The sequence below is a fragment of the Lithobates pipiens genome, unplaced genomic scaffold (assembly GCF_037356315.1).
Source record: "Lithobates pipiens isolate NorthernLeopardFrog02 unplaced genomic scaffold, aLitPip1_a1.2 Scaffold_13, whole genome shotgun sequence".
NCBI lineage: Eukaryota > Metazoa > Chordata > Amphibia > Anura > Ranidae > Lithobates > Lithobates pipiens.
The window spans coordinates 411136463-411161893 of NW_027507718.1; the positions used below are offsets into that span (position 1 = coordinate 411136463).

At 41.5% G+C, this 25431-nt stretch overlaps 1 protein-coding gene across 9 annotated transcripts in view; it reads left to right on the forward strand.

The window, feature by feature from the left end:
- The window catches only part of FRYL (FRY like transcription coactivator), a 471518-nt gene that overhangs the window by 430842 nt on the left and 15245 nt on the right, over window positions 1-25431 (forward strand). For all 9 annotated transcript variants that reach the window (XM_077477518.1, XM_077477512.1, XM_077477513.1 and 6 more), the window contains 8 exons: window positions 3062-3136; window positions 3316-3492; window positions 7346-7546; window positions 10172-10342; window positions 12885-13135; window positions 16862-17069; window positions 19770-19919; window positions 20895-20993. In XM_077477518.1, coding sequence (XP_077333644.1) covers window positions 3062-3136; window positions 3316-3492; window positions 7346-7546; window positions 10172-10342; window positions 12885-13135; window positions 16862-17069; window positions 19770-19919; window positions 20895-20993 — 1332 coding nt within the window. The remainder of the gene's footprint in view (window positions 1-3061; window positions 3137-3315; window positions 3493-7345; window positions 7547-10171; window positions 10343-12884; window positions 13136-16861; window positions 17070-19769; window positions 19920-20894; window positions 20994-25431) is intronic.

A 25431-nucleotide genomic window follows, 5' to 3' on the forward strand; every position in this document is an offset into this window, starting at 1 on the left:
CAGTGCCTGCGCCCCCCAGCCCCCCCGTTTTACTTACCTCACCCCTCGAAAATCCCGTGCTCGCCCCCGTCGTCCTTTCCACCATTCAGCCTGGCCGCTGATTGGCTGGAGTGGATGGATGGAAAGCAGCGCAGCCATTGGCTCGCGCTGCTGTCAATCACATCCACTGATGCGGAGCGCCGTGGAGCAGGGCCGCGTGATACAGCGAGCGGCTATAGCCACCGGCTGTATCACGAGAGCACGCCTGCAGGTGCTTCTCACCATGCGAGGGAGCTCGCATAAACATGAGAAGCACCTGCGAGAGGAGGCCGAGACAGCCGCCGAGGGCCCCCAGAAGAGCAGGTTCGGGGCCACTCTGTGCAAAATGAGCTGCACAGAGGAGGTAAGTATGGCATGTTTGTTATTTAAAAAAAAAAAAAAAATTCACTTTACAATCCCTTTAAAGTTAAGCTGGCCATAGGCGGGTAGTTTTGGCTGAATGAAAAGAAAAGCTTAAAGTGGATGTAAACCCCATTCATGAAATTTGACCTGGGCACATACCGGTAGATCTGTAGTGTTTACTTCTCTCTCTCTCCAAAGCCCTAAGTCCCGTGCTGCTCCGGTCCTCTGCTACCAGCATGATAACTTCTGACAAGGTCTCCGACATGGAGATAAAAGCAGCTTTCTTCATTCCTCTGCCTATGTGGAGGGGGGTGTGTGCTTTCCTCCAATCAGCTGTCACACTGTGTATGTCCACACTCCCCTCCCACTGAAACAGGAAGAGCATTTTTTTAAATGATGTGCACTTTCTAAAGGAATATAGCAGATTTACATGTATATCCAATATATATAACTTATGTAGGGAGATTTTTTTTAACTCAGTGTATCATCTGAGGCTGTTCACTTCACTGGGTATATGTGAGGGTTTACATCCACTTTAAAGTGGAATTTTACTCTCAACCAACATGGACTATTCTTATTCCTTATGCTGCTAGCATTAGTAAAAAAGATAGATATTTTTTTCACATTTCTTCAGTTACTTCCTGGTTTCCAGGCCTAGGCAAATGATGTCATAAATCCCAGGAGACTTCAGGAGGGGGAGGAGGGGTTTTCTCAGCTAAGCACACTCTCCCGCCTGCATCCCTGAGCAAAGGACAGATGGATTCCTAGAAGTAAATGCTATATGAATTATCTGCCCTTACTCAAGATGACCATGGCCAGAATTGCTAAGGGGGTGTTTTTTCAAAGTGATTTTTCAGCAGAATAAAGCATGGAGACATGGGTGAGTTTGCTTTGAATATTAAAAGTAAATTAAAAAGCATTTTTGGTTTGTGGTGCTAACATGTTGTGTAATTCCACTTTAAGAATCCTCCATTTCTCCAGCACGTTCCTTCAACAGAAGTCGATCAAATGATTAACTTCTGTCGCACATAGTTGAACCACACTTTGAAATTCACCAGGTTAAGCAAGGATTCGATCAGTCTGTGACCAGCTTGAATCATTAATCTGCACACAGTAGCCTTTACCCACTTGAGTAACTGCACTTTTGTTGAGAAAAAAAAAAACAATCTCCTCTGGGTGGTCTATGTACATTGCAGGGATTTTACAAATGTTTGTGTAGATTCCTATCTGTTTCTGCTCTTAAAGTGGAGGGCCACCCTAAAAAAAAAAAAAAAGCATTGATATTCTTTAATAAAAAATAAAAAATAAAAAAATGTGAAAAAAAAATTTTTTTTTTACCTGGCCAGAAATCCCTGTTGCTAGGCAGTCTTCCTAATCTGCCTTCTTCCTGCTCCTCGGTGATCTTCAGTCTTCTCCCCTCCTCCGCGCTGTCTTCTGGGTAATGGGGCGTGCTGTGTTCTGGAAACTGTGTGTTCCCTAACAGAGTGCGTCCCATTCACAAAGCGACTCGAGCATGCGCAGTAGGAAACAGGCAATGAAGCCGCAAGGCTCCACTGCCCGTTTCCCTTAGTTGGAATGGCAGCGCTGGGACCCGAGAGCCGAGGGACATGTTAGCCTCGGCGGCCGACATCGCGGGCGCTCCCTGGAAAGGTAAGTCTCCTTATTAAAAGTCAGCAGCTACTTTTGTTTCAGCTGCTGACTTTTATTTTTTTTTTGTGTTTTTTTAGGGCTGAAACAACGCTTTAAGGGAATAAAAATGTTTGTGCAGAGTAAATCTGAATGGGAGTGCCTCATTATCAATCAGCTGATACACTTGCAGTGTTCTAATGAGGAAAATTGCAGAGTCTGAATTTGTTTAGAAGTGATTAACCCTTTGGGAGTAATGCACAGAAAATTATATTTTTGTTGAAGATGCCTAAAATCTGACTTCTCTTAGTGCAGACCTCTAGGAAAATCAGTAAGCCGTTCACACAAGCAGGAAATGACATTTCTGGGAAAGTTCTGTACACATAAGGTGTACAGAAGTCCTCCTGGTAGCCATATTGCATTTTACAGAAAATTATAGAACTACAGATTGAAAAGGAAAGGTAATTTTTAATAACATTCAATTACAATATGACTTGCATAGGAATTGTACTGTGTGTGTGTGTGTGTGTGTGTGTATATATATATATATATATATATATATATATATATATATTTTTTTTTTTTTGCTTATTTTCCACCACAAAAACAGGAGAAAGTTTCATTGGTACGCAGATAGTTCATCTCCTGCTGCGTTTTGTCAGATCTGGATCTTCTACTTAATCTGTGCTGAGTAGTTGGTTCATCTTGCAGGTCAGAGCTTATGTAAGGGGATTTTTCCAGCAGCATCCAGATTTTCTTCTAGCTGCTTCCACAGTTTATATGTTCCCTTCAGATGTTTTTGAATGGTGCAGCCTGCTTGTAACCTGTAAACTTTTTAGATTTAGAATAAGTCGTGATTGTAGCCTGCAATCATTGCTTTCGTTGTGCTGCTATAAGGAATCGGGGTATTTAGAGCATCTGATGAAAGTAAATGTTCTGTCTGCCATTAATTGATGTTGTTTTCTGACTGTTTCTCATTATGCCTACCTGATTGATAAGAAGATGCACACTGTTTCTGCTAATTTTCTTCTCCATTATGACCTTTCTTTTCCAGAGGAGAACTCGAGAAAAGTTAATGAATGTCCTGTCACTGTGTGGGCCTGACTCCGGTCTCCCCAAAAATCCATCAGTAAGTGTGACTTGTTGTCTTAGCAGCCGCTAATTAAACCTGCTTTAATTGCTCTCCTTGCAAGTCATTTGGCTGTTTGCTTAGAGAGCCTTGGCACCTGTAAATTGTCAAACGTCAGCCGCACACAGAGAATATGAGTGTTTTTAGAAAGCTTGAGTTCCAATCTCTGCTCTCCACAGGTGGTCTTCTCATCAAATGAAGATCTTGAAGGTGGAGATCAGCAGACCAGCCTGATTCTGAGCACAGAGGAAGCCATTCAAGAGGAGGAAGTGGCTGTCGAGGACACCGGCAGTGAACAGCAGTTTGGTGTCTTCAAGGACTTTGATTTTCTGGATGTTGAATTGGAAGATGCGGAGGTGAGAGCCATGTGTCAGTCTTTTAAATGTCGACCACTCATCTCTGGAAATCCATTAACTCCAAATGATAAAAAGAAAATAAGACTGAATCAGAGCAGATATTTCATATCACTGCAGTTCATACACGTAGAAAACACAGAATTCTAGCCATAAAATATAGTGGAATCCAAGCGAGGATCTGCTTTGAAGCATTTTTTTAATGAATCTGTATTTATTAAGCTGTGAATACAAGTAAAAACTATTTTCTTTGCAGAGCTAGGCTGTAATCTCTCAGCTTTTCTCCAGGCTATAATGTCTCATTTCATAAAACCGTTCTATCTGCCTAGTTAAAATGTAACCTTGCTACTGGGCACCATTCTTTTAAGTTCCTTTCATGACTTGAAATACAATTATTGTGTGAGGCTGTGCAAAAAGTATTTATTCAGATTAAATCTGTGATCAGTTTTAATATGGTGACTGAAAAGGCAAAAGTTTTTTTTATCTTAATGCATTAAGGGAAAAAACCTTCTGTGTGGAGCAGCCCCCCCTAATATTTACCTGAGGTCCCTCGCTATCCAGCGATGTTGCAGGAGAGACTTGGCTGCCCGGGACTCTCCTCCTCATTGGCTGAGACAGTTGCTGTCAATGCCAGTCAGCCAATGAGGAGAGAGGGGGTGGGGCCTTACCAGGCTCCATGTCTGCATGGACACACAGAGCTGTGCCTCCGCTCGGTTGCTCCTATAGCAAGCTGCTTGCGGTGGGGGCATTTTTCAGGGGGAAGGGGCCAAGAGAGCCGAAGATGAGGATCCAGGCTGCTCTATGCAAAACCACTGCACAGAGCAGGTAAGTAGAACATGTTTTTTATTTTTCGGCAAAGAAAATAGACTTTAGTATCACTTTAATTCTCTTCATTAAGATAAAAACCTTCTGCATGCAGCTCCCCTCTCAGGCCATCCTTATACTTACCTGAGCCTGATCTCGATACAGCTATGTGCATAAGAGCAGAGGCTCCCTCGGCTCTCTTCCTCCTCATTGGCTCAGAGTCAGCAATGGAGGCCATTTGCTCATGCTGCTGTCAATCACAGCTAGTAAGAAGGAAGTGGGGGTGGGGCTGAGCTGCATTCTGTGTGTCAATGGACATGCAACAGAGCTAGGAAGCAAGCATGCACAAGTGTCCCCATAGCAAGCAGTTTGCTATGGAGTCACTTGGGGGGGGGGGAGCCAGGAGTGGCAGCAGGGGGAACCGAGAAGAGGACCAGGGCTGCTGTGTGCAATGGTTTTGGAGGTAAGTGTGAGATGTTTGTTATTTTAATTTAAAAAAAAAATTGCATTTACAATCACTAAGAATTATTTAAAGTGACTTTGTGGACACTTTTCTAATAGGACGGACATGTTAAATTCAGATACTTAAGCACATTTTAAGGGTGTTCAGGGATAGAAAACCTGAACACTTTATGTGGTGGAGAACTTGGGCCTACAGATTCCCATACCACGCTATTGGCTATAAAGGATTCCCTTCAAAAGGAGATCCAGTATGTGCAAGAATGGACAGGCCTAAGGCCTTGGCACAGAAGCTGGACCACATTTAGCTATTGGAGCACTATGTGTTTGGGTCTTGGGTGCTGTACAAAGTGGGACAGCATGCATGTAGACACCTGTAGGTTTCTGCTGTTAGTTTACAACTTTTAACAACACCATGGGGTCACTATCCTATATGATTGAAAGAGTCCAACTATGAAATTGCTTTCTTCTTAGTGCAGGACGGTGCTTTTTGAAATAGATAAGAGAATTTGCGTATAATGTATTGAGTTCTAGGTACATATAACAGCCTTCATTTTTATTTAGAGTTTAATATGAATGTAGCCCCATAAAGGTTTCAATAAATCCACAGATAAACATTTATGGAACTTTAATTAATTTTAGCTACATAGGACCAAGGGCTCTGCTTAGGACTGAGCTTAGAATATTCCCATGGACTTTGTATCTGTTAGTATTCAGGCCAAGAGTAGTATAAAAATAAAGTGTGTGTATGATTTTAGGGCTCATTCCGGCAAGAGGAAACCAGAACAATTTTCAGTACACACTAATTTTGGTAGAATAATTATTCATGTGAAATGTACATTCCTTGCTATAGAACATTATTTTTTTATCAAGAATACAGTTCCGCTTTAAGTTTCTTAGTTCCCAGGGCTGCCATGACCAGTAAATGATAGTCCTCCTTTCCCTGTTGGAATTTCAGTTTTTTTTATAATAAAGCATGCAGCAGGAGGGATCTTAATCACTTCAGGCTGGCCCTTTTTGCATGTATAGCTATGTAGAACATTATAAATAAGTGCCTATACTGTTTAAAATTCAGTAATACACTGTCTCACCCTGCTCTACACATGCTCAGTTGCTCTCCATTTTCCTCACTGTGCCAAAAATTGTCGAGTCTGATCTTTTGACAGCCTAAAGATTTAGTCCTGCTCTGGCCTTCAACAAAAATGGCAGCCTCAAGCAAGAAGGAGCAGTACTCACAGCACACACTAATTTGGTAGCATAATTAATAATGTAGACTGTATGTTTCTTGCTAAAGAACATATTTTTGTGACGTTGTTATGGGTAAAGTTCCACTTTATGTGGGAACAGAGCCAGGAGCTGACAGGGATACCTTGCCATTGAAGTTCAAGTGCAAATTATACACAAAGCCAGCTGGAGACTTGGCCTTTCAAGATCCCACCAGTAACTGAAATATCAGTCTTGTACAGACTGTTTTTTTTTTTCTATGGCCTACATTTGATGTTAAGATGCTGTCTTCTGTCATTCTTCAGTTGGTAGTGTCTTAATGGTTAGAATATTTTCTGGCACTTGTCAGTTGAATGAGAAGAGGGAAAGGGCTTCTTGTCAACTCTGCCCAAAGTCCATGCTGTGTGCCTATACGTAGGATACAAGGGGTTCCACAAGGGCACATGCTTTGGTTCAAAGCGGGTACTTGCCTGCATCACATCAGTAGAGTAGTTGTTGGAATGAGTACTTCTTAGGCCATGACAAGTTCATTTGAAGTCTCCAGATTAAAGGAAGACCTATAGTAAGAGAATATGCAATTGCTGACATCTCCTGAAAATACTAGTTGCCTGGCCTTCATGCAGATACAGTGGTTTCAGTACTGCATGTATGCAGATCAGGGGTTGTGTGTTCCTAAACTGCACACTATTTCCGGGACATTGACTCAGTGTTAAAGCCACAGGCAGCTGTGAAACTAGCTTTTTTAGAATGAGGTCTGCAATGACGAACCCTGTTTTTCTTTAATAGACTGTGCAGCATGTAAATAGTTTATCATTTCAGACACTAATGATTATTTCCTGGTAAGGTTCATTTCTGATCTCTCCTTCAAAAAAAAAAAAAAGCTCCCAATTTTTGTCAGCCCTAATGTGCCCTATACAGTAACATGGCAGTGCTGCTCTGCCCAGCGTTTAGTCTGTATAAGTGATGTTAAAGTGATACATAACTGTTTTCTCCTGCCTCTGTGTTTGTCCTTGTAACTTATGAATATTTGTGTTTTCCTTTTTGCTAACCAGGAGCTGCAGGTAAGTTGCAGCCTGGTGGAGTGGCTTGTTTTAGCTGTGATCCCATGTGGTTTGTGTTTTTTTTTTTTTTTTTTTGCCATATATAAAATGTGCAAGGTTTGCCGTTTGATTAATAGATATGTACATTGGCCAAGTTATCTGTTCCCTGTCTTGTTCTCGTATCCCTGTTTTTGTTTTTTGGATTGTGCTCCGCTCCTCCCCTTTGTTTCAGAGCCATCATATTAATAGCTTGCACTGCTTGTGCTTCTTGATGTTCTATGTACGATTTGACATGAGTTGCCCACGTGGTCTTTTATTTGTCATCACAGGGTGAAAGTGTCGACAACTTCAACTGGGGAGTCCGCAGACGTTCGTTGGACAGTATTGACAAAGGTGACACCCCATCTCTGCAGGAATGTCAGTACTCGGGAAGCACACCTAGCTTGAACCTAACCAACCAGGAGGACACAGATGAGTCTTCAGAAGAGGAAGCGCTGACTGCTAGTCAAATTTTGTCCCGTTCACACATGGTATGACATCAGAGTCCATTTTTGACTTCCATGCACTTTCAAACTTGTAAATCTTATGCCTGACCATAGTAGACCAAAATGCTTGTTTCAGATCATTTGTTTCTTCTAATGTCTGTTACTTATGGAATAGTTAAGACTGCTATTGCAGTTTGTTTACTTTCCTACAGTAACTTTGCAGGTAGTTGAATTTTTGTGGAAGCATGCTCTTCATCAAACCATAGATAAAAGTGTACTTACTACATTTTTGGTTTAGCTTTCTTTATACCCCTGACTACATTGCCAGGTATCATTTAGCTTTCCTATTGACTGAAGTAAAATAAAAAAATGCTCCAGGCAGCCAGAAAAGGAAAGATGGTGTCATTGTATCTAGACAGACAGTTAATGAACTAACTTTACGTTAACGAATCTGGTTTCCTGTCTGAATTTCCAAGCAGCCAAGTACTTTTGACAGAGAAATACAGCCAAAGCTCATTTGGCTGTACTACTTCTGTGGATCACAGGAGTGCAGTCCGTTCTGTGCTCCTGTGACCCATTTTAAGCCAACAGCTGGCTGAAGTCACAGAGTCGGTCCAGGCTGGGGAAAGATTGTGGCCATATGCTCGTGATCCACTCTGTTGCCTGGACCAGCACCCAGCTTAACCTCTTAGCTAGTAGCTGAGAGCTTGAGCCAGCCACCTCTGCCACAGCCAGGAGAACTGAGCGATCAGCAGCCCTCGATCGTTCAGTTTTCAGTCTTAGAGCTGGCAGGGGAAAGATACAGCACCCACCTAGGTAAGTAGAATTTCAAAAACGCAAAAAAAAGCCCATACGTCTCTCTAAAAAAGCAGCTGAAATTTCCAAGCAAGAGAAGTATACTCCCCTTTTGGCCTCTTGTGTCTCCCGCTTTCCCTCCATTCTAGTGCTGTAGCAGTTTGTCAGACTCTACAGCATTCAGCACATCCAGGAGTTTTGAATGCCCTTTTCCCCCACGCGCACTGTGATTTTTTCCTCCAGCCCTTACAACACTACAGGAATAAGCAGTTGCTTAAAGAGACAATGCCACCAAACATTTGCAGCAATAAACTCAGATTTTAAATATTTACTTGCAGTAATTTTCATTTCCATAAACAATTTTATATTTATTTGCAATGTGTCTTTTAAACCTTCTAGAAAAAGTGAGGAGTCTATTTCCTAGCAAAGCCCCCGCCTCATATGTTTATAGCCATCTGTTCATTTGTAGTTGTTGAATTACTGTCTGTACCCACAGCTCCTCTGCACTTTTATGCAGTTTCTGGAGAAGGAGCAGGGGGAATAGTATAGAGCAGTGGTCTCCAAACTGTAGCCCTTTGCTTGCCTTTTATCCATCCCTTGGAAGACTCTTCCTCCACCTGACACCATCAATGGGGCATTATTCTTCCCACTCATACCAATGATGGGGCATTGTTTATTCGCGCTAACACCAGAGCATTTACTACTCTTACTGGCCACAGTCGGTCAAAACCAAAGCCTGAAGAACAGTAAACTGGCCCTTAGTTTAAAAAGTTTGAAGACCTCTGGTATAGAGCGTTACTTCAGTTTGCTGGGACTGCTGACATTAATATCCAAGATGGCTTATCCCAGAAGCAGTCTCAGGGCTTTTGGATGTCTACACAAGGAAGCTTTTGCAGGTAAATAATATACATAAAATATGTTAAATCCACTATGGGAAGATTTTGGTTGAAATTAATGGTCTGGTATCAGGGATCTTTAAGGGATGGGAGATGGAGCCATTGTGCACAGGGAGGGGCACAGGCATCCGACACTCACATAAGTGCTGAATGGTGAGATACGGTAGAACAAACGAGCCGCTGAAGGAGATTATACTTCAACTCTATACTTTCTCTTGCCGGAAACCTTCACCTACAATTTTGTGTAACTTGACAGGGTCAGTTTAACAGCTTCTGTCTAGGGATTGCTAGAGAATTGGAACATGATAGAGGTAGATATGGAATAATTTGCCGTAAACACTAGTAAGTCTGTCCAGCAGGGGAGACTCACCGTATACAGCCATCTCAGTATAAGCAGAAAACCTACTATCATCTGTTGCTTTCTGGCTACTGTTAGCAATCTTGTGTTCCAAGATATTACCTTTGAAATTGCCTTTTTAGGGAGAGGAGCAGTTGCCCACCCACAATTTTACTTTTATAGAGCCTTTCTAACTCAGCCAGTGTTATTACATAAATGTAATATAAATAAAAAAATGTCACCAGTATTCTTTTTCGACCAATTTAATACCATCCATTTTGATGTATAAAAACTTGTGTGTACTTCTTTTAATGATAGTTGATCTTTAAAGTGAACCTGTAGCTAGGCTATGGTCATTCAAGTACTTGCCTCTGTAGCTGCAGGCATTATTGAGCAATTCATCCTCAAATTTCACAGTTGATGCAGTAAAGTTTGTCAGGTCGTTCTCTCAGCAGCTCAGCTCACCCTGCTTCCTTAGTCCCTTATGTCTGGCTTTCTGTGTACATGATTAGAAGGTTGCTTAGTCACTTCTGGGAGGGGGAAACAGTGAGCTGACTTATTCTAGGGCAAGAAACTGGAATTGGGCTTTAAGTTGCTGTCTTTGCTGTTGTGACTATTTTATTTTGCACTTGTTTCCTGCAGGTTAATAATGACTCTACAGCAGAGGACAACATGGCTGACCACGTGGACCACTTCCTCCAGCCTCAGGACTCACTCACTAATGCTCTGACAGAGGAAGTGCTGCAAACCAGAGCTGAGACCCCCAGTGTGGAGGTGACCCCTCCAGATAGCGCTAACAGTCAGCTGCCTGAGGTGGGGAGAAATCTGGGCTGGTGCATGGCTGATCTGGGTTCCTTTTAGTTCTGTCTCATAGATTTTCTTTTGATTTCATGCAGCTGTCCTACACATCAAAATTAGATCTTTTTATTTTTTATTTTTAATATTTCTAACCTGTTTGGGGTCTTAATCACAGTATTATTTATCATTTATAATTGCACGCACCCCAAAGGTTACAAATATTTCTGTTAAACTGTTACTGTTTTTGGTGAATTGATTTATTTATTGTACAGTTTTGGGCATGGTTACGTTGATTCTTGAGCAATTTATTTCTCTGTGGTGCTTCTTTGTAGCTGATCATTTTTATTCATTGTGTGTGATTTGGGCTGTAATTGGGGTTAGGACCTCAGGCCAGCTCTGTTAGTGATTGATATTTTGTAACCATGGTGACACAACAAAGTCCCAGCTTCACAATGTTAAATGGCCAGTGTGTGGATGAGAAATGGCAGCTAACTGGGGACCCGTCATTTGTAAGTATCTTTATTTCTGTCATAAATAATTTATGTTTTGCTGAGAATCATGTAAGATTTAATTACTACCACTGATGTAATTGAGCCCAGAGTGGCAAGAAATGAAAAACAAAGATAACACATGGCCCCCCTGGATTGATTTGTGTGAAACATGGATACAGTTAAAGCCTTGTTCCCTTCTCTTAATAGAAAAGGGAACAATCTGCTAATGGCTGGAAAGAGATTTTAAATGCAATTTCCTTTGTTACTCCCAAGACTTTTTGGCATGACTGTAGCAGGCGATGCTCAAATTTGTACTGCATGCTCTGATCAGGCCATGCATGACCAAACTTAAGAGAGCCAGTCATGATTGGGCTGCCACAAGAATGTGAATATTTGGTCTAAGTGTATGTCAAGCAATTTATTTTTGTTTTGCATAGTATGGGGTAGGCTCTGAACCTTTGGGTTTTTACTGCTTCATGGGGCCTTTAAGTCCTGCTGACACCTGTTTTACCTAACAGAAAGTAAGGTTAAAGTAGAACTAAAAGCAACATTTTTTCATATTGGATAGAATAAGGGAGGCTTATAACCCTTAACCCTTCAGGGCTTTTTTTTTTCTGCCATCTGTGTCCCATTGGGGAGATTTCCCTTCACTTTCTGTCCCATAGCCAATCAGGAACTGAGAGGAAATCCCTCCAAAGTGAAGGGAATACATGGTTGCCACCAGAATTTGTGTCCCCATTGCAACATTTCCCCTCTATTCCTGTTTTGAGGACAACCCAAATTGGGGGATTTTTCTGTACTTTCACGTTTGATGATAATGGTAAACAGGACAAATAGAAAGGGGGAATCTCCCTAATGGGCACAGACAGCAATAAAAACGGACAGGTGTCAGCTTGACCCAAATTAACTATGTAAAGTGTGTGAAAAGATGGAGTTTTTCTCTTAAAGCTGAGCTTCGGCATAAGCAAAGAGTGTCTAATTACAAAATTTATGTATTCTTACTTGGAGTATTTCCTCCAAATCTGTACTGTGATCCAGTGTTAAACTTTTCCTCTATGCAGGAGCTTCCTGTAATAAAGATAGGTCACACAATGGCAGCTTAAGGCATCCAATGTGTCCCCAGGCCAATTCCAGCAAGCTAAACAAAAAAGCCAACTACCTCAATTTATAACTAGCAATAGCTAGCATTTAAAGTAAGGTGCACATAGAACCAAAAAGGTTGTACCCTTTTGTTTGCCATCTTACGTATCATTGTATAACTGAAACACTATATGGTCAAACATATGTGGACTGTCCTCCACATTATTGAATTCAGGTGTTTTCAATTAACGATACTGTTAATGCTGCAACATACAGTACGAAAATCGGGTCATTGTAATTCCACAACATACAGTGCAAACACATTTTGGATAATTGTGTGCTTCCAACCTTGTTTGAGGAAGACTGTACTCTGTTTCAGCGTGACTGTGCACAAAGACCCATCAATTAATACATGGAGGAACGCAAGAGGCTTTAACAGAGCCCTGATCTCAACTCTATTGAACACCTATGGGATGACCTGGAACATTGATTGTAAACCAGGTCTTCTCCTCCAACATCAGTAACTGACCTTGCAAATGCTCTTTTGGCTGAATCGGCACAAATTCCCGCAAACACTTGAAGAAACCCAAGATCTTCAGGAGACTCTTTATAAGAGTGGAGGCTGCTGGAGCTGGGGGCAATTTCTATATTAATGCCCATGATTTTAAAATGGCAAACTCCAAAACCTATTTTTGTAGCAACCCAATGCCAAGACCTCTATCTTTTCACAACTCTGTGTAGTCTGGCATGTACGGTTCTTGTGATATCAAGGTTCTGGTGATGTTGGAGCTGGAAGATCTGTGAACAAATAGCAATATCTGCTCAGGTGAGGAAAACTGCATGCAGTAGCAAAAGCATGTTCTGTCCAGCCTCATGAGTCACAAAAGATGTCATCAAAAAGCCTTTGAAGTACTGTAATATCAAGGTTATTGTGTGTAGTATTACCCTCATGGGGTATATTCGTCTGATAACCTCCTTGTTTTTAGGATGCCAGTACACTGGTAAAGGATGAACAGCTGAGCACAGCAAGTGAGGAAACCAGCTCCATTGCTACACAAGACCAGCATGAAGCTTTGGTTTGTCAGGAGACTCTGGAAGTAGAAGAACCATGTGACCTGGAACCACCAGCTCCAGGCAGCCCCCAGGACTCTATCTGTGAAGATGAGGTTACATTGGCTTTAAAGGAGCTGGATGAGCGATGCGAGGAGGAAGAGGCAGATTTTTCTGATTTGTCCAGGTTAGCGCTTTTAGTCTGCAATGTGAATTATCTTATGTATACAGTTGTGCTCAAAAGTTTGCGTACCCTGACAGACATCTTGAAATATTGGCATTCATATTGAAAGTTTGAGTGATCAGGCCACAAAAACTGTCTTTTAATTTATGGTTAGTGATCATATGAAGCCATTTATTATATTATATAAATCATATCCTTAAATAAAAGACAGTGCTTTGGCATGACCAGTCATGTTTTCAGTATCAATGGCAAAATTTTAAGATTTCTGCCAGGGTATGCAAACTTTTGAGCACAACTGTAAGGACCCGTGTCAACAGACGTTTGGATTATTTTGATGGCTCAGTTTGAGATGCCTCTAAGATCATCCAGAATTTGATAGGTGCATTCGACCTGTGGTTGCCCTCCTCCTGACCTGCTTCAAGTGGGTTTTGCATTCCCTAAACCAGTGATGGCAAACCTTGGCACTCCAGATGTTTTAGAACTACATTTCCCATGATGCTCAAATACACTGCAGAGTGCATGAGCATCATAGGAAATGTAGTTCCAAAACATCTGGGGTGCCAAGGTTCGCCATCACTGCCCTAAACCCAACTAGGAATGCAAAACCCATTTGCCACAATCTCCTATAAATCTCAGAAAGTTTTGATTGTGACAGTTTATTTCTTTAGATGTGTGGGAGAACTTCCTGTACACTTGGGGACTCCTAATTGATGCTACGTATTGCATCCCTTTGTACAGATATTGGAGAATTTCATAGCAACATGTATAACGTAAATAATAGTGTTATTACACAGTATAAATGCACTGTATACACAGTATATTGCAAATTGGCAACAAAATGCAGAGTAACTGGCCTACTGGAGGATTGGACACTGTAAAAAACTGTAGACCATCAAGAATCACAGCCATTTAAAAAGTAAAAGACCCTAAAAGCTGGTTGACGCTTCTGTGTGGGTGATTCCTGCTACGGGTCTGCACCCATTTCCGCAGCCGCAAACATCCACACAGAAAAAGCAGGAGATGCTTTTAATCCTAATGGCACCCGCATGCACTGGAGATAGCAGCGGTTTCCATGTGGGCTTCAATTAAAAAAATAGAGCAGGGACCTTTTCCCTGCATTTTTAGGAGGCACAGCAGCCTATTCAAATGAATTGACTGCTGTGTCTATGTAAAACGCAGCTCTCACAGCTGCAGAAGTGTGAACCAGGCCTAAAAGAACATAGCTAGTAGAAGTGAGGAAGGAGATTTATCCATCTGTGTTGTACTGCTGTATTTATTTTTCTTTCAGCCTGAAATCTGAACAAAAATAAATTCTATGTATGGCCAGCTTTACACGCCCATTGCCCTCTCTTCCGTACAAATTGGTGTGATGACACTTGATGAGGGTTTGACCTGTTCTCATCTAGGCTAATGTAGAGCACAGGATTGTGAGGGTAGGAAGTATATCTTCTCTGTCGAGAAAAGGGTATTTTACGGCATCTCAAAGCAGAAATCTATTAAAATAACAGGCCAGGGTTCAAAACTCTAAAGAGTAAAAAAAAGTGAGATTTGGTTTGGCTAGATGTTTGTACATTCCTTCCCACTTTGCAACCATTTCAAGTACCTCCAGAAAATGTGTGAGCAGCTGATACAGAGCATGTTGTGTCTACTCACACACTTCTGCTAGCACAGTACATAGAGTGCCTTGAAAAAGTATTCATACCCCTTGAAATTTTCCACATTTTGTCATGTTACAACCAAAAACGTGAATGTATTTTATTGGGATTTTATGTGATAGACCAACACAAAGTGGCACATAATTGTGAAGTGGAAGGAAAATGATAAATGGTTTGTCCAAATACTTTACAAATAAATAACTGAAAAGTGTGGCGTGCATTTGTATTCAGCCCCTTTACTCTGATACCCCTAACTGAAATCTAGTGGAACCAATTGCCTTCTGAAGTCGCCTAATTAGTAAATAGAGTCAACTTTTGTGTAATTTTAATCTCAGTATAAATGCAGCTGTTCTGTAAAGCCCTAAGAGGTTTGTTAGAGAACCTTAGTGAACAAACAGCATCATGAAGGCCAAAAACCTCACACCAGACAGGTCAGGGATAAAGTTGTAGAGAAGTTTAAAGCATGGTTAGGCTATAAAAAAATATCCCAAGCTTTGAACATGTTACGGAGCACTGTTCAATCCATCATTCGAAAATAGAGTATGGCACAACCGTAAACCTACCAAGACATGGCCAACCACCTAAACTGACAGGCCGGGCAAGGAGAGCATTAATCAGAGAAGCAGTCAAGAGGTCCATGCAACTCTGGAGGAGCTGCAGAGATCCACAGCTCAGGTGGGAGAATCTGTCCACAGGACAACTATTTTTCATGCACTCCAAAAATCTGGCTTTATGGGAGAGTGGTAAGAAGAAAGCCAGTGTTGAAAGAAAGCCATAAGAAGTCCTGTTTGTTAGAAGCCATGTGGGGGACACAGCAAACATGTAGATGAAGGTACTCTGGTCAAATGAGCCCAAAATTTAACTTTTTGGCCTAAAAGCAAAACACAATGTGTGGCGGAAAACTAACACTGCACACTGCACAAATCACAATGTGTGGCGGAAAACTAACGCTGCACAAAACGCAATGTGTGGCGGAAAACTAACACTGAAAACACCATCCCCACCATGAAACATGGTGGTGGCAGCATCATGTTGTGGGGATGCTTTTCTTCAGCAGGACGACGACGCTAAACATACAGCTAGTGCTACAGTGGAAAAGTTTAGATCAAAGCACATTCATGTGTTAGAAAGGCCTAGTTAAAGCCCAAGCACCTAAATCCAATTGAGAATCCGTGGCAAGATTTGAAAATTCCTATTCACAGACTCTTTCCATGCAATCTGATAGAACTTGATCTATTTTGCAAAGAAGAATGGGCAAAAATGTTACTCTAGATGTGCAAAGCTGGTAGAGACATCCCCAAAAAGACTTGTAGCTGTAATTGCAGAGAAAGGTGTTTCTATAAAGTATTGACTCAGGGTGGCTGTATACAAATGCACCCCCAAACTTTTCACATATTTACTTGTAAAAAATGTTGAAAATAATTTATAATTTTCCTTCCAGTTCACAATTATGTGCCACTTTGTGTTGGTCTATCAAATAAAATCCCAATAAAATACATTTACATTTTTGGTTGTAACATGACAAAATGTGTAACATTTCAAGGGGTATGAATACTTTTTCAAGGCACTGAATCCTCTGCTGTTAAAGGCCGTGATTCATTTGTTTGCTGAGCTAGTGTATCACGTGTGCCTGAGTTTTGGCAGCAGAAGACGCACTGTACAGGATCCATTAAATTGATCGCCCTAGAAATGGATGTTCTGTAGTCTTTTTTTTTTTTTTTTTTTCCCTATACATAGATATTACTTAAGATAATTAAAAAAGTGCATCTGCAGTGAGCACCCTTGGACGGTTTCCAGCAGGTAATTGTGTATTCAGCCTGCATGTCCTGGAGATCAGCCTAGCATTGAGATAGCATATAGATGGCAGTTAGCAGAGCTGTGCTTACTTCCTCTATGGAGATGTCGTCTTCCTTTTTGTTAAGCAAGAAGACTGTGAAATATATCTACTCAGCATGTGTTGTGAGACTGTTTGGGAATCTGAGCCTGTAAGTAAGCCTTAGAAATAAACTTGTTGGAGGGCAGACCTGTGTTTAGCTTGTCATTTGTACAATAACATCCTGCTATCTCTTTGTAGCCAAGATGATGGTGAACAGGACGGCTTTGCAGAAGTTCAGACATCGCCACCACCGTCACCTTTCCTCTCAGCAATATTAGCTGCTTTTCAGCCAGTAACCTATGAAGATGAGGAAGAAGCCTGGCGCTGCCACGTCAATCAAATGTTATCAGAGACAGATGGCTCCTGTGCTGTGTACACCTTTCATATCTTCTCCAAGCTCTTTCAGGTCAGACTGTGTGATTGTGTGAATATATCTTAAAGCTGGATTCACACTATTGCGAATTGGATGAGGGTTTCCCCGCATCCAAGTCGCATGACAGAGGCCTGTGACCGGCTCTCAATGGAGCCGGTTCACACAGGTCTGGGACGGCAAATTTCACGAGGTCCTGTGCATCTTCTGGTCCATTTCAGGTCATAATTCAGACAAAAATGCCAACCGAAATCAGATCTGAAGCGGTGAACAGGGACGCACCAGACCCCCTGCTGTAAGCCGCTCTGCACAGAGATGTGAACCCAGCCTAAAAGATCCCCTCGATGTTAAATGGTCATTGCTTGATTGTTCTGATGTTGGCGTGATCAGGAGATGATCTGGATGTCTGGTCTCTTTTAGACCTGGGCAAACCTGCTAGTCAATAGATTTAAGGACTGGTTGTAGATACAAGAGGGCAGACTGATGTGCTCCATTGATCAAAGTGTACCCAGGCATGTGTCTTGGGCAGCCAGGCAGTGGGAAGGGAGTGGCAGGCAGATCATGCCAGCACCTGCTTATCAGGGAGCAGAAGTGAGTAAACGTGTTTCCTGACCTGTTATTTTGCCCATTCACAAAAGATATCCAATGGTGCATATTTTGAGTGTGCATGTTCTGCCTCATCTCCAGGGGGAGATCAGCTGGGGATCAGCTGTTGAAATCCTCAGGAACAGTTAGCTATAGAGATTAGCATCACCAAGGCCTGTTGGCGAGATAAGATAGTTGTCTGCACCATCATGTTTGAGAGCATCAGTTGTTCCTACTCAGACTTTCTCTTCTCCAGGCCGCTGCATATGGCATGCATTAAATATAATGCAGCATGTCTGTTGTGTGAACACCACTGTTTATCTCTCTAGCACAAATGAACTGTTGATTGCCAAATCATAAAAGGATCATATTCTTATCAATTCCCCTTCCTCAGTACTGCCTTGGTGGAAAAAGACAGCTGTATGCCTACTTTATACATGTAGAGAACATGTGTTAACTGTTGTTCCTCTCCTGGTGGGAACAAACCTTCATACACAACTCGGCTTGTGATTGCAGGTTTTTACCAGTTGGTATAGATTTTTCTGAATGATTGCTGGGGCGTTCTCATGAACATATACAGTGCCTTGCAAAAGTATTCACCCCCTTGGCTTTATACCTATTTTGTTACTTTACAGCCTTTAGTTCAATGTTTTTTTAATCTGAATTATATGTGATGGATCAGAACACAATAGTTTAAGTTGGTGAAGTAAAATTTGAAAAATATATACATAAAACTGTTTTTCAGAAATCTAAAAATAACTGGCATGTGCATATGTATTCACCCCCTTTGTTATGAAGCCCATAAAAAGCTCTGGTGCAACCAATTGCCTTAAGAAGTAACATAATTAATGAAATGATGTCCACCTATGTGCAATCTAAGTGTCACATGATCTGTCAATACATATACACACCTTTTTGAAAGGCCCCAGAGGCTGCAACACCTAAGCAAGAGGCACCACTAACCAAACACTACCATGAAGACCAAGGAACTCTCAAACAAGTAAGGGACAATGTTGTTAAGAAGTACAAGTCAGGGTTAGGTTATAAAAAAAATATCCACATCTTTGATGATCCCTAGCAGGACCATCAAATCTATCATAACCAAATGGAAAGAACATGGCACAACAGCAATCCTACCAAAAGGCGGCCACACACCAAAACTCACAGCCTAGGCAAGGGGGGCATTAATCAGAGAGGCAGCACAGAGACCTAAGGTAACCCTGGAGGAGCTTCAGAGTTCCACAGCAGAGACTGGACTATCTGTACATAGGACGACAATAAGCTGTACGCTCCAAAGAGTTGGCCTTTATGGCAGAGTGACCAGAAGAAAGGCATTACATTCAGCAAAAAACATAATGGCACATTTTGAGTTTGCGACAAGGCATGTGGGAGACTCATAAAATGTGGGGAAGATGCTCTGGTCTGATGAGACTATAATTGAACTTTTTGGCCATCAAAGAAAACACTATGTCTGGTGCAAACCCAACACATTACATCACCCAAAGAACACCATCCCCACAGTGAAACATGGTGGTGGCAGCATCATGCTGTGGGGATGTTTTTCAGCAGTCGGCACTGGGAAACTGGTCAGAGTTGAGGGAAAGATGGATGGTGCTAAATACAGGGATATTCTTGAGCAAAACCTGTACCACTCGGTGTGTGATTTGAGGCTAGGATGTTCACCTTCCAGCAGGAAAAGGACCCCAAACACACTGCTAAAGCAACACTTGAGTGGTTTAAGGGCAAACATGTAAATGTATTGGAATGGCCTAGTCAAAGCCCAGACCTCAATCCAATAGAAAATCTTTGGTCAGACTTAAATATTGCTGTTCACAAGCACAAACCATCCAACTTGAAGGAGCTGGAGCAGTTTTGCAAGGAGGAATGGGCAAAAATCCAAGTGGTAAGATGTGGCATCCCATGTTAATTCCAGGCTGTGAGGCAACAAAACATGAAAAATGCCAAGGGGGATGAATGCTTTTGCAAGCCACTGTAGATCCACACACTCCCACAGTATGAACATGCAGAGCTGTATCAAACAAGTGTGTTTGTCCTCCATCTAATTTCTATGGCCAAATTGTAACTGACTTCAGGCAAGGTATTCTTGTGGTACTGTCAAAAACAATGAAAGATTGTCTCTTCTCTTTGTAGTCAATTCAGAAAAAGTTTGGGGCTGTAACAAATGACTCCATTAACTTTTTGGGAGAAAGCGTTCAGAGAATAGGAACGAAATTTAAAAGCTCCTTGGAGGTAATGATGGCATGTTCGGAGTGCCCAACTGTGTTCGTGGATGCTGAAACGGTAGGTTGTGCAATTGATCCTATGAAATATGAGGATGTAATTCTCAGTAAAAGTCCTGTTGAGTTCTTTCTCTGAACTGAACTTTTATTTGTAAAATTATTGCAGCTTTAAAACATATTTAACGACTTGGGAGCCATGGGCGACTTACATCTACGTCCCACCTTTCCCTGGACCCAACCAGAACCTTGGCACTTCTTACACACCTTAGGTCCCCCTCTACTTACTGCTCCTTGGCTTCTCTTTTCCTTCCTTATTCCTCTCTTTTCCCATACTTTTGATACCTTACCTCCTCTATTTCATATCGGCCATTTTACCCTTACTAATGCAAATGCGACCCCACATTTTTTGTTTTCTTCTTCCTTACATTTCATTTCCAATGTGTCTGAATCGTGATTCTTATGCCACTGTTACATTTCCTGTATAATCCTATTGTGTTTGGATTCTTATACCCTGTGCGAAGTTGGCTGATTTCATATTGTCAATTAATTGATAATAAAAAAAATAATCTTTTGAACGTAAAACCTATTTCCCCTCACCTAGCTGTGCAATTTGAGAATAGCGGGACTCCCGCAGCCACTGTATGATGATTGGGCACTCTAAGGCATATTTTTCAACAGTTCAGTGTCAATCCACAGCAAATAATTTATTACACAATGATGAGCCTATAATAATGTGTGTCATGCAGGCACAGGCTAACAATGCACTATATGCAGTATGTAATACAGTAATCTCCATAATAGTATTATATTATTATACAGGTTTTATATAGCGCCCACAGTGTGTGCAGCACTTTACAACATGAGGGCAGACATTACAGTTACATTACAATTTGGTACAAGAGGAATCAGAGGGCCCTGCTTGTTAGATCTTACAATCTAAAAAATAAGTAATAATCAGTAATTTTTGTACACCAATATTTATATAACTGCATTTTATAAGTTCATTGATAATGTGGCGTATCATTCTCTATTTCAGCTGATGTCATGTGGTTTATTGGAGACCTTGAAATTCAGCGTTTTAGAACTACAAGAACACTTGGACACATATAATGTTAAACGAGAGGCAGCAGAACAGGTACTGGATGTCTGTCTATCAGCCTTTATTTAGAGAATGGATAAAATTACTGTATACAATGTATTTCTACAGGCGCTACAATAACTCTAAATTTGTTTTCTTTAGTCAGATAAATATGACAACTTGCATATGGATTTTTCATATTAACCACCTACAGTAGGTAGGTGGTACACTTGAGGCTGCAACTGCTGGTATCTCCACCGTGTTTTAGTGCTATGCTCTAAATAGCTTATGTAATTTATTTTTTCTATTCATATTCTATATTGACACACATGTAATGACCCAGAGCAAGGGAATGTCCTCTCTATGCAAGTAGATAGGGTTTTTTTTGTTTTGTTTTTTAAACAGAGGCAGTCAGCAAGTCATTACCCAACATGCTCTGAAATCTGCTGTATATGTCAAATGGAAATGGCTAGATAATGCTGGATGTCCTCCAGCCAGAAAATGGGGCTCAATATGACTTGCTGCAGCAATATCAGAATAAGCAATCTCCGTACAGAGGAGGAGTCTGTACAAGTATGCAAGACAGAACATAAGGCTGGAGTTTTGCTCCACAGCAAACATCACAGTGGTCAGAAAATTGTTTCTTGGGAAATGCTGCAGAGCTGCTTATTCCCCGGGGCTGTGTACTCTCTGGAAGCTTATGCACTGGTTGTAAACAATGCAGGTTAAAAGTATATAAATAAAATTTGTATAATCGTGTTTTAATTTGTTTCAATAGGTTCTTAATGATTTTTTTTTTTTGTATGTGCGTGTTCCAAACCCTAGATAAGAAGTGGAGAAAGGACAAATTGGAACAATGTGGTTGCTGCACATAGTAAGGCCCCTTTCACACAAGAAATCAGATTGGGTCCATTTGTCTGTTTTTCAGGCACACCCAATCAGACCCTTCATTCTCCTCCTATATGGAGTGATGGATATAAAGTTTCCATTTATACCCGCCTACCTCCAATCCGATCTGGCAAAAAACGGAAGGGGATCCATTCTCCTTCGTCTGATCGGATCAGAGGGCAGTCAGTGTAAACAGACAGCCGGTCTGTTTACATCACTGCCTATAGAGCAGAGTGGGTTTTGTCTGTATCTGTGTCCACTCTGCATAAACTGGGTGGACACAGACCTGTCATCCACACACTCTGTTCTGCTCAGCAGAGGATCAGTGGACAGATCCCCTGCAGAGAAAGCTGGAGTTAAGCGGCCCACGTGAAAGGCCTAACTGATCAGGTTAACCTTTTTACTTGCTAGGGAAATGAAATAAAGGATCTGATCACTATAGGCAACAATTCATGTTTTTTTCCAATTTTTATAAATAGTCCTCTAGGTGTTAATACATGTATTACTGAAATGTCACTACTGACTGTGCATCATCATGCTGGACAGTAGAATGTGTCATTGCAAAGTACCTGCATAAAGTCTGAGCTATGCATTAGATTGTTACCTAAAAGAAAACATACAGGTTGGCAGCCTTTAATCCTAATGAAGGACAATGTCTGTAGGGATGACTCCTCCCACTACATCATGGTGTGGTTGTGACGGAGGCTGTTCATTATTTGTTCTGAGCACTTATTCTATAAAGGCGGCTGTCAGGAGAAAATAAGATTTGCGGTGGACTTTGGGTCCATGTCACTAATTTAATCTGGCACGGTATTCCTCAGAGAGCCCTTCCTTCGCCTTCTCCCTCACTAATGCAGACCTCTGCGGTTAATTCACTAAGTGAGTAGCCTTTATTAAATTGAGCCGACCAGGAAAACACATTCTTCTTTCCTCATTGTTGCCGTCCTTGAAGGTTAGCCAGAGGTTATAGTGATTACTATGAAAAATCTATAAATAGCTGGAAATTAGTGATCATACCATTACAAGTGATGAACAACACTCCAGCCTGCTTATATTTTTAAGAACCTGTCATGACCAAATATCTCGTGCATTAAATGCAGCATTCATGTGGTTTGTTGTTTTTTGTTTGGCTGCTTTTTAGTGCTTGTTCTTGTCTTGTCCTAAAAAAAAAAAAAAAAATTGCTGCTGAAATGTATAATCGATGCACCTACACTTACAGTTTTGTCTTGGTCCCCCTGAGAAGTCCCTCAAATACTTGTTGATCTTGCCAGTGAAGTCCACCTAATGTGGCTTCCTGTGATGGTGTGGAGATGATGCTGAACTCCTCTTGAATTCAGAGTTGCCACTCTTATATAGGCTTTTCCTGCTTGCACTACGGTGATGTTGCAGAGGGCATGGCTATTAACATTATCACTTGTCATTCACAAGCTTGTAGCATATTAATCAGCACCTGGTCACACTCAGCCATACCCACTGATTTACCATGAGGGAAAAAAAGTATTTGATCCCCTGCTGATTTTGTACGTTTGCCCACTGACAAAGAAATGATCAGTCTATCATTTTAATGGTAGGATTATTTTAACAGTGAGAGACAGAATAACAACAAAAATATCCAGAAAGACGCATTTCAAAAAAGTCTTAAATTGATTTGCATTTTAATGAGCGAATAAAATATTTGATTCCCTATAAATCAGCAAGATTTCTGGCTCCCAGGTGTCTTCTATGCAGGTACCGAGCTGAGATTAGGAGCACTCTCTTAACGGGAGTGCCCCTAATCTCAGCTTGTTACCTATAGAGAAGACACCTGTCTACAGAAGCAATCATTCAATCAGATTCCAATTTCTCCATCATGGCCAAGACCAAAGAGCTGTCCAAGGATGTCAGGGACAAGATTGTAGAGCTACGCAAGGCTGGAATGGGCTACAAGACCATCGCCAAGCAGCTTATTGAGAGGGTTACAACAGTTGGTGCGATTATTCGCAAATGGAAGAAACCCAAAATAACTGTCAATCTCCCTCAGTCTGGGGCTCCATGCAAGATCTTGCCTCGTAGAGTTTCAATGATCATGAGAACAGTCCGGAATCTGCCCAGAACTACATGGGAGAATCTTGTCAATGATCTCAAGGCAGCTGGGACCCTAGTCACTAAGAAAACAATTAGTAACACACTACGCTGTGAAGGACTGAAATCCTGCAGCACCGACAAGGTCCCCATGCTCAAGAAAACACATGTACAGGCCCACCTAAAGTTTACTAATGAACATCTGAATGATTCAGAGGAGAACTGGGTGAAAGTGTTGTGATGAGATGAGACCAAAATCAAGCTCTTTGGCATCAACTCAACTCACTTTGGAGGAGGAGGAGGAAATGCTGCCTATGACTCCAAGAACACTATCCCCACTGTCAAACATGGAGGTGGAAACATTATTCTTTGGGGGGGGGGGGGTATTTCTGCTAAGGGGAGAGGACAGCTTTACCACCACATCAAAGGGATGATGGGCAGTGCAATGTACTGTCAATTCTGGGGTGAGAACCTCCTTCCCTCAGCCAGGGCATTGAAAATGGGTCGTGGATGGGTATTGCAGCATGAGAATGACCCAAAATACACGGCCAAGGCAACAAAGGAGTGGCTCAAGAAGAAGCACATTAAGGTTCTGGAGTGGCCTAGCCAGTCTCCAGACCTTAATCCCATAGAAAATATGTGGAGGGAGCTGAAGGATCCAGTTACCAAATGTTACCAGCCTCAAAACCTTAATTACTTGGAAAGGATTTGCAAAGAATGGTGGAAATAAATCCCTCCTGAGATGTGCGCAAATCTGGTGGCCAACTACAAGAAATGTCTAACCTCTGTGATTGCCAACAAGGGTTTTGCCACCAAGTACGAAGTCATGTTTTGCGAAGGGGTCAAAAACGTATTTCACTCATTAAAATGCAAACCAATTTATAACTTTTTTTTTTTTTTTTATACCTTTTTCTGGATTTTTTTGTTGTCTGTTTATCACTGTTAAAATATGCCTACCATTGAAATTAGAGTGATCATTTCTTTGTCAGTGGGCAAACGTACAAAACCAGCAGGGGATCAAATACTTTTTTTCCCCTCACTGTATGTATTGGAAGCACAGCCTCTGTTGCTGAAACCCTCCCACTGTGAGCGGCAGTGTCTTAGAGGGAAAGCGTGTGAGACCTAAATGGAGGATTTGGCTTGGTCAGGAAAGGTAAAGGATGTTTTTGTTTACTTTGAGCCTTGTGCATCACATAGTTCCTGGATTAGTCTCTTGTTTTGACAGGAGCCTTTACTTGTATCTATTTTCAAAATGTCTACAGATGCATCCAAGTTAGGTGATCACACTAAGATTTTCCCTCTTCATGCCAAAGAAAATTGGTGTGTTGCAGTAATCATGCACACTCAATGGCACAAAAACAGGATTTGAGCCAGGGATAGACATGTGGAGGGCTTTGTAAAAGAGGCTGTATTCAGTAATATAAAAAACATTTCAACCCTTGTATGTTTAAATGTGACTTGTGATAGAGGAAGTTACAGGTCAGAGGCTCCTGGAAATACAATCCTCTCTGCTTCCCGATCTCCTTACCCTGTATGTATAACGTTT